Below are 10,313 nucleotides of genomic sequence, written 5' to 3'. Positions count from 1 at the left end.
TAAGATTTTATTTGTGACTAATTAAAAAAGCATAAACGATATTTAAACCTTTAATATTTAATGCGCAAAACCCGGAGTGAGGAGACGCTGGAACTAGTTCAGAGCTAGGTGCAAGACCAGCTACAAGGTGCACAAGGGCAAACCATATACAAGAACCAGGCTCTCCTTCTGTTTGCAGGCAGGGATAATACGGTTTGCTGCAGCTTCTCCCCAATGTAAGCCAGTCTGTGCACATAGAGCAGAAAATAGAGGGTACAACAAATCACTTTATTATTGGTTGGGATTGTGACTTATTTCAGTGATAATGTCTAAAAATCTGGAATGCATTATATTAATATATACAAAACAATACAAAATGATTATTTTTACATTTAACGGTCAATAAATAAATTGCTCTATTGACAGCAAAGCAAGAGACGGCGTTTATCCTAGAAATTTGGAAGGCGGGTAGAGTTAGAGTCCGTGAACAGATGTCCTTCTGTAAGTAGGAGACGTTTTAGTTTGTCTTTTTATTGGCGATTTCTCCATGTCCCTCGGCGACACTTCCACTAGCGGCTCCGTTACTCTGCGGCTGCAGAGAGAAAACAAAACACAAATCAGAGGGAGTCATTCTGTTATACATATAAATACAGAGATAGCTGCGTTTTTCTAGACGTATGTTTGGATCATTTCTCGTAACATGATCGGTGTATACCAAGGTCATTAAAACTATCATAGTTTGATGTCCTGATCAACTATAATCAGAGAAATATATCAGAGAAATATATTCAACATTTATATTGACCGGTAACCAGCTCTTCCTTTAACCCCTTTGGTTGTATGGGCAGTTTATAAATGGGCATTAAAGATGGCTGAAGCGCAATGCTAAACGCACCAGCACCACCACTAGATCACGGCCTGGGAGCCAGTCGCAGTGCCTGTGTATCAGATACAGCTAACATTGGAAAATAAAATGGAAAACAATATAATAAGACCACATATCACTATGCTGAATATGTAAAAAGTTGCATAAATGTTTTTCAAGATTTCTACTCACCCGACTCATGACCACCCCCCCCCACCCCAAGTAGTGAGACAGCAGGATAGCGCCCGTATCACCCAATTTCATAGCGCCCCTCATTTGATTTAGAAATCTTTTAATTTTTAATCAAATATTAATTTCCTGAAATCTATTAATGCTGTGACATGTTGAATGATCCTCTGACCTTTCACTTTACAGCTCTTGGCCGTACAGGTCAGGATCTCATGACACGGAAGCAGCCTTACATTAGCCATTCTCTAGATCAGTGGTTCTCACACTCGGTCCTCAGGACCCCACACAGTTCGCATTTTCCAGGTCACCTAGCTGGTGCACAGGTGTAGTCAGTACTCACTGACACATTTTAAAAGATCCACAGGTGGAGCTAATTATTTCACTTGTGATTCTGTTAGGAGACCTGGAAAACATGCACTGTTTGGGGTCCTGAGGACCGAGTTTGAGAACCTGTGCTCTAGATTGTTTAGTAATGTTTGACACTGCTGTTCTCTCAAACGATACACTCTCTAGGTCCCCAGGACATTATCTTTTCCTGGATCTTATCCTACGCATCATATCGGTCTTTCAGTGTTTGTGTCTCTGGCTTCACCTCCTCTCCATTTCCACTATCAGTTGGAGACCACAGAGCTCAGTCCTAGGTCCTCTGCTTTTCTCTATCACCTCTTTTGGGTCTCTTTACTATATCCATGCGGATGATGCCTAAATCTAACCAACCTCTCCTGATCTTTCACCATCTGTGTAGGCCCCTGTTACTGACAGTCTTGTGTATAATGGACGTTAGATTTAGCAGTGATCAGATCATTCACCGCCTAGTAATATTTTTCCCAGAATGGGAGTCATAACTCCATCCATGAATAAGACATCAGTAGAGGGAGCGATTACAGATTTAAGGGGGGGATGTATCAAAGCGTTCGCAAGTGGAGGAGTTGCCCCAGCAACCAATCAGCTCGATTCCTATCATTTACTTGATCAATGCTAGTTAGTAGAGGATTGGTTTCTGTGAGCAACTTCTCCACTGTTTAGAAGCTTTGTTATAGTGTTATTAGCTCCCCATTGGTTAAGTTTGTGATTAGCACAGCAGACAGGGCTGGACTGATGTGTAAGGGTATAAGAACAAGAGCAGAGGTATTGCACTAGGAGTACAGAGGTGCTGGTTGGAGGAATTGTCAGTGCACAGTCTCTATCTAATACACAGTATATAAATAAATGATCCATACCTCGCTGCTGCCATTGCACTCTACTTTCTCCTGGTTAGAGGAGGCCGCAGCGCTCTGGACAGATTTCCGTGGCCAGATGCGGTTGATGAATGGAGATATGAAAGGGTATACGATGGGCTCTAAAAACTTCTTGTAGACCCACAGGAGGACTGGAATGACGATGCAGGGGATGCACACCATGGCTGCTGATCTGGGGGAAACACTACATTGTAAAAACCAATCTTGGCTTTGACCAGGCAGAGTGCGTTGTTACCTAGCTGGGTAAAGACTTTGGGAGAGATGTATCGAGACATGTTAGTTGTCCATAGCAACCAATCAGTTTCTACCTATCATTTTATGTGACGTACCTAATAAATGCTACTTTGAAGCTCATTGGTTGCTATGGGCAACAACGCCACTCTTTAAAACGCTTGATATATTTCCCCTTAAAGCCAACTGAGGACATTTATGAAAATGGCTGGATAGGATAAAAATGTGGCCGGAGCAGCCAGACACTTCCTCGGATTTTACAAACTGTACAAGAAAAATGGCAGAATCTGTCTGGTTGGTCGTTACAGGTTACGTCACATTTTCCCTGTGCACCAGTTTTCATTTATAACTCCCAGAAGTCTATGGATGGAAGAGAGTGCAGTGATACGGTTCCCACACTAGGTGGCATCACTATACACACGCTGGACCAGAGCCAAGGGTAAGGGTATATTAGGAAAACCAGCTTATTAGCGCAACAGCAGAAAAAGTCTAACCCTCAAAGTACAGATGTGTCCTCACTTGTCTTGGCTGCAGTCGTGTCAAACGGCCCCTCTCGGCACGCCTGGTGTGTTTTTGGCCAGAAATGCATATAAGTCACAATGTGATGTGAATAGGACACAGCGGGAGACTGCTGAATAATTTGATATGTGACGCTCTTATATCTGCATGTGACTGAGTCTCTCAAATGCTACGATGCAGCGGCCGCTCAGTTGCACACAGATATACAGGTGTCACATATCACATTACTCAGCACAGTCTCCTATATACAGACTCAAGAGCACAGATATACAGGTGTCACATATCACATTACTCAGTACAGTCTCCCATATACAGACTCAGGAGCACACAGATATACAGGTGTCACATATCACATTACTCAGTACAGTCTCCCATATACAGACTCAGGAGCACAGATATACAGGTGTCACATATCACATTACTCAGTACAGTCTCCCATATACAGACTCAGGAGCACACAGATATACAGGTGTCACATATCACATTACTCAGTGCAGTCTCCCATATACAGGCTCAGGAGCACCCAGATATACAGGTGTCACATATCACATTACTCAGCGCAGTCTCCTATATACAGACTCAGGAGCACACAGATATACAGGTGTCACATATCACATTACTCAGTGCAGTCTCCCATATACAGACTCAGGAGCACCCAGATATACAGGTGTCACATATCACATTACTCAGCGCAGTCTCCCATATACAGACTCAGGTGTCACATATCACATTACTCAACGCAGTCTCCCATATACAGACTCAGGAGCACACAGATATACAGGTGTCACATATCACATTACTCAGTACAGTCTCCCATATACAGACTCAGGAGCACACAGATATACAGGTGTCACATATCACATTACTCAGCACAGTCTCCTATATACAGACTCAGGAGCACAGATATACAGGTGTCACATATCACATTACTCAGTACAGTCTCCCATATACAGACTCAGGAGCACACAGATATACAGGTGTCACATATCACATTACTCAGTGCAGTCTCCCATATACAGGTGTCACATATCACATTACTCAGCGCAGTCTCCTATATACAGACTCAGGAGCACACAGATATACAGGTGTCACATTACTCAGCGCAGTCTCCCATATACAGACTCAGGAGCACCCAGATATACAGGTGTCACATATCACATTACTCAGTGCAGTCTCCCATATACAGACTCAGGAGCACCCAGATATACAGGTGTCACATATCACATTACTCAGCGCAGTCTCCCATATACAGACTCAGGTGTCACATATCACATTACTCAACGCAGTCTCCCATATACAGACTCAGGAGCACACAGATATACAGGTGTCACATATCACATTACTCAGCGCCGTCTCCCATATACAGACTCAGGAGCACACAGATATACAGGTGTCACATATCACATTACTCAGCATAGTCTCCCATATACAGACTCAGGAGCACACAGATATACAGGTGTCACATATCACATTACTCAGCGCAGTCTCCCATATACAGACTCAGGAGCACACAGATATACAGGTGTCACATATCACATTACTCAGCGCAGTCTCCCATATACAGACACAGGAGCACACAGATATACAGGTGTCACATCACATTACTCAGCGCAGTCTCCCATATACAGACTCAGGAGCACACAGATATACAGGTGTCACATATCACATTACTCAGCGCAGTCTCCCATATACAGACTCAGGAGCACACAGATATACAGGTGTCACATATCACATTACTCAGCGCAGTCTCCCATATACAGACTCAGGAGCACACAGATATACAGGTGTCACATATCACATTACTCAGCGCAGTCTCCCATATACAGACTCAGGAGCACACAGATATACAGGTGTCACATATCACATTACTCAGCGCAGTCTCCCATATACAGACACAGGAGCACACAGATATACAGATGTCACACATCACATTACTCAGCGCAGTCTCCCATATACAGACTCAGTCACACACAGATATACAGGTGTCACATTTCACATTACTCAGCGCAGTCTCCTATATACAGACTCAGGAGCATACAGATATACAAGTGTCACATATCACATTAATCAGCATTCTACCCGTGCATCCGAGATTCATCGCATTGTGACTTAGACGCATTTTCGGCAAAAAAAAAAAGACGCCCGGCGATAGCAGAATTGCACGGGACCTGGCGGCTCACTCACGCCAGACTTATCACACATCTGTACAATGAAGGTCTATGGAACTCCAGGTCTGACCTCTGTACAGTCTCTCTGCCCAAGCTGTAGTCATGTCCTTCATTATATAGTCCAAACCTCAACTCACACTCCAATGTACATAGTATATATACACATTATAATATGTAGCATTAAGTATTCAGGAATATTACTAACTCTGTGCCACAATAAATGCTGTAGATAAGTGTATAATAAGCTGTTACCTCCTGTGCCACTCTATTCTGCCTTCCTAGTATGTATGCAGCCCATTTATACCATAAACGCTTGTGCCACTATATGCTGCCCTGTATTATCCTGAGCTAAATTTATGGCAACCAACAACCTAACATCTCTTGTCTTGCCAAACGCTGCCCTGCATCCTCCCATACACTGCCCCGAATCCTCCGATCCTGCCATACGCTGCCCTGCATCCTCCCATACGCTGCCCTGCATCCTGCCATATGCTGCCCTGCATCCTGCCATACACTGCCCCGAATCCTCCCATACGCTGCCCTGCATCCTCCCATACGCTGCCCTGCATCCTGCCATACACTGCCCCGAATCCTCCCATACGCTGCCCTGCATCCTCCCATACGCTGCCCTGCATCCTCCCATCCTGCCATACGCTGCCCCGCATCCTCCCATCCTGCCATACGCTGCCCCGCATCCTCCCATCCTGCCACACGCTGCTCCGCATCCTCCCATCCTGCCACACGCTGCCCAGCATCCTCCCATCCACTGCCCAGCATCCTCCCGTCCTGCCATATGCTGCCCAGCATCCTCCCGTCCTGCCATATGCTGCCCAGCATCCTCCCGTCCTGCCATATGCTGCCCAGCATCCTCCCGTCCTGCCATACGCTGCCCAGCATCCTCCCGTCCTGCCATACGCTGCCCGGCATCCTCCCGTCCTGCCGTACGCTGCCCGGCATCCTCCCGTCCTGCCGTACGCTGCCCGGCATCCTCCCGTCCTGCCGTACACTGCCCGGCATCCTCCCGTCCTGCCGTACACTGCCCGGCATCCTCCCGTCCTGCCATACGCTACCCTGCATTCTGCCCAGGGGCGTATCTACCCATTGGCCAGGATGGCACTCGCCAGGGGCGCCGACCAAAGGGGGGCGCCACCCGGCAGTGCCACCAGTAGCCAAGGGGTGGACAAGTCCCTCGGCCCCACAAGTGTAGGGCAGACCGCAGTGAGAGCGGTCTGCCCTACATAGTTTACAAACACGCAGCTGCCAGCGGCGGCTGTGTGTTTGTAATAGCAGCCAGCTAATGAGAGTCTGCCTGACTCTCATTAGCTGCTGCGTCGTCTGCAGAGGGAGCCGGCTGGAGCTCACTAATGAGCTCCGTCTTCCGGCTCCCTCTGCAGCATGTGATGGGAGAGACGTCATGCGTATGATGTCTCTCCCATGCAGAAGAAAAGCGGGTGGGACTGAGCGGACAGCGGCGGTCGTGTCGGGAGTGAGGATCAGGTAAGTTTTTTTTTCTTTGTGTGTGTGTGTAGGGGGGGCACTAAAATAGGGGGTGGCAGCTACTGGGGGCAATTTATGGGGGGTGCCCACTATAGGGGGCTCTGTATAGGGGTGGCCACTACTGGGGGCACTCTATAGAGGAGGCCACTACTGGGGGCACTAAAATAAGGGATGGCTGCTACTGGGGGGCACTTTATGGGGGGGTGCCCGCTACTGGGGGCTCTGTTTATGGGTGGCCACTACTGGGGACAATTTAGGGGGATGGCCACTACTGGGGGCACTGAAATAGGGGGTGGCCGCTACTGGGGCACTTTATGGGGGGGTGCCTGCTACTGGGGGCTCTGTATATGGGTGGCCACTACTGGGGACAATTTAGGGGGGTGGCCACTACTGGGGGCACTGTATAGGGGTGGCTACTACTGGGGGCACTGTATAGGTATGGCCACTACTGGGGGCACTGTATAGGGGTGGCCACTACTGGGGGTAATTTAGGGGGGTGGCCACTACTGGTGGCACTGTATAGGGGAGACTACTACTGGGGGCACTGCATAGGGGGGGCGCCAGTCCATTACATTGCCAGGGGCGCTTGGATCCCTAGATACACCCCTGATTCTGACATACGCTGCCCTGCCTCCTCTTGCCCTGCCATACGCTGCCCAGCATCCTCCCCTCCTGCCATACGCTGCCCAGCATCCTCCCCTCCTGCCATACGCTGCCCTGCCTCCTCTTGCCCTGCCATACGCTGCCCAGCATCCTCCCATCCTGCCATACGCTGCCCTGCCTCCTCTTGCCCTGCCATACGCTGCCCAGCATCCTCCCCTCCTGCCATACGCTGCCCAGCATCCTCCCATCCTGCCATACGCTGCCCTGCCTCCTCCCCTCCTGCCATACGCTGCCCAGCATCCTCCCATCCTGCCATACGCTGCCCTGCCTCCTCCCCTCCTGCCATACGCTGCCCAGCATCCTCCCATCCTGCATACGATGTTGGGCCTGCTGAGTGCCAATTAGAGAGCAGCGTAAAGTTAGCAACACCGTCCTATATACAATGTATCACCAAATACAGCATATGTTACAATAATGTATCCCCCGCCCGTACAGTATATACAGAGCTCTCCCCTCTCCCCAGCCTCCATAATACACACAGACGGTACCTGCTTCCGGCTCCTGTCAGTCTCTTCTCAGCACCGGAACTAGCGGCCGTCACTTCCGCATCATCATAGAGCCCGGACTGTGCACTGCACGATCTGCCAGACGAGGGTGTAACAGCGCCTCTAGCGGTGATCTCACATACTACATATACCACCTCTGAGGCTGGGGTGTGACAGCGCCTGCAGCGGTGATCTCACATACTACAAATACCACCTCTGAGACTGGGGTGTGACAGCGCCTCTAGCGGTGATCTCACATACTATATACTCCCTCCGAGGCTGGGGTGTTACAGCGCCTCTAGTGGTGATGTCACATACTACATATACCACCTCTGAGGCGGGTGTGTAACAGCGCACCTAGTGGTGATCTCACATACTACATATACCACCTCTGAGGCTGGGGTGTGACAGCGCCTGCAGCGGTGATCTCACATACTACAAATACCACCTCTGAGACTGGGGTGTGACAGCGCCTCTAGCGGTGATCTCATACTATATGCTCCCTCTGAGGCTGGGGTGTGACAGCGCCTGCAGCGGTGATCTCACATACTACAAATACCACCTCTGAGACTGGGGTGTGACAGCGCCTCTAGCGGTGATCTCACATACTATATACTCCCTCCGAGGCTGGGGTGTTACAGCGCCTCTAGTGGTGATGTCACATACTACATATACCACCTCTGAGGCGGGTGTGTAACAGCGCACCTAGTGGTGATCTCACATACTACATATACCACCTCTGAGGCTGGGGTGTGACAGCGCCTGCAGCGGTGATCTCACATACTACAAATACCACCTCTGAGACTGGGGTGTGACAGCGCCTCTAGCGGTGATCTCATACTATATGCTCCCTCTGAGGCGGGGGTGTAACAGCGCACCTAGTGGTGATCTCACATACTACATGTACTACCTACAAGGCTGGGGTGTCACAGCGCACCTAGTGGTGATCTCACATACTACATGTACTACCTACAAGGCTGGTGTGTGACAGCGCACCTAGTGGTGATCTCACATACTACATGTACTACCTACAAGGCTGGGGTGTGACAGCGCACCTAGTGGTGATCTCACATACTACATGTACTACCTACAAGGCTGGGGTGTGACAGCGCACCTAGTGGTGATCTCACATACTACATGTACTACCTACAAGGCTGGGGTGTGACAGCGCACCTAGTGGTGATCTCACATACTACATGTACTACCTACAAGGCTGGGGTGTAACAGCGCACCTAGTGGTGATCTCACATACTACATGTACTATCTACAAGGCAGGGGTGTGACAGCGCACCTAGTGGTGATCTCACATACTACATGTACTACCTACAAGGCTGGTGTGTGACAGCGCACCTAGTGGTGATCTCACATACTACATGTACTACCTACAAGGCTGGGGTGTGACAGCGCACCTAGTGGTGATCTCACATACTACATGTACTACCTACAAGGCTGGTGTGTGACAGCGCACCTAGTGGTGATCTCACATACTACATGTACTACCTACAAGGCTGGGGTGTGACAGCGCACCTAGCAGCTATATCACATACTACATATACTACCTCCGAAACGGGGGAATGACAGCGCCCCTAGTTTTGATCTCACATACTACATATACTATCTACAAGGCAGGGGTGTGACAGCTCCCCTAACTAGATATACTACCTCCGAGGCAGAGGTGTGACATAGCCCCTAGTGGTGATGTCACATACTAGATATACTGCCTCTGAGGCGGGGGTGTAACAGTGCCCCTAGTGGTGATCTCATACACTTCCTCCAAGACTGTGGCATGACAGCGCACCTAGTGGTGATCTCACATACTACATATACCACCTCTGAGGCTGGGGTGTGACAGCGCCTGCAGCGGTGATCTCACATACTACAAATACCACCTCTGAGACTGGGGTGTGACAGCGCCTCTAGCGGTGATCTCATACTATATGCTCCCTCTGAGGCGGGGGTGTAACAGCGCACCTAGTGGTGATCTCACATACTACATGTACTACCTACAAGGCTGGGGTGTCACAGCGCACCTAGTGGTGATCTCACATACTACATGTACTACCTACAAGGCTGGTGTGTGACAGCGCACCTAGTGGTGATCTCACATACTACATGTACTACCTACAAGGCTGGGGTGTGACAGCGCACCTAGTGGTGATCTCACATACTACATGTACTACCTACAAGGCTGGGGTGTGACAGCGCACCTAGTGGTGATCTCACATACTACATGTACTACCTACAAGGCTGGGGTGTGACAGCGCACCTAGTGGTGATCTCACATACTACATGTACTACCTACAAGGCTGGGGTGTAACAGCGCACCTAGTGGTGATCTCACATACTACATGTACTATCTACAAGGCAGGGGTGTGACAGCGCACCTAGTGGTGATCTCACATACTACATGTACTACCTACAAGGCTGGTGTGTGACAGCGCACCTAGTGGTGATCTCACATACTACATGTACTACCTAC

At 49.2% G+C, this 10,313-nt stretch overlaps 1 protein-coding gene across 3 annotated transcripts; it reads right to left on the bottom strand.

Annotated features, from left to right (window-relative positions):
- Positions 1–248: 248 nt before the first annotated feature.
- On the bottom strand, positions 249–7,939 carry CUNH18orf32 (chromosome unknown C18orf32 homolog). 3 transcript variants are annotated; one of them, XM_088476539.1, is made up of 3 exons: positions 7,838–7,939; positions 2,254–2,443; positions 249–571 (listed from the first exon to the last, which is right to left on the bottom strand). In XM_088476539.1, exons 2-3 carry the CDS (start codon positions 2,431–2,433, stop codon positions 497–499), a joined length of 255 nt encoding a protein of 84 aa, XP_088332665.1. In that variant the 5' UTR covers positions 2,434–2,443; positions 7,838–7,939; the 3' UTR covers positions 249–496. The 3 variants fall into 3 exon arrangements, with proteins under 3 accessions (XP_088332665.1, XP_088332666.1, XP_088332667.1); XM_088476540.1 differs by having other exon boundaries at positions 7,829–7,938; XM_088476541.1 differs by having other exon boundaries at positions 2,254–2,438; positions 7,838–7,938.
- Between the last annotated feature and the right edge of the window lie 2,374 nt (positions 7,940–10,313).

This window comes from Taudactylus pleione, unplaced genomic scaffold (genome assembly GCF_031769625.1).
Source record: "Taudactylus pleione unplaced genomic scaffold, aTauple2 ptg000189l, whole genome shotgun sequence".
Classification (NCBI taxonomy): Eukaryota; Metazoa; Chordata; class Amphibia; order Anura; family Myobatrachidae; genus Taudactylus; species Taudactylus pleione.
Note: the sequence above shows the minus strand (reverse complement) of the source record. Positions and strands in the feature narration are given on the sequence as shown.

Coding starts and splice junctions, on each gene's coding strand:
- CUNH18orf32 (XM_088476539.1), bottom strand. CDS start 2,433: ATGGTGTGCATCCCCTGCATCGTCATTCCAGTCCTCCTGTGGGTCTAC. Junction 572..2,253: donor AGTGCAATGGCAGCAGCGAG/GTATGGATCATT, acceptor TTCTCTCTGCAG/CCGCAGAGTAACGGAGCCGC.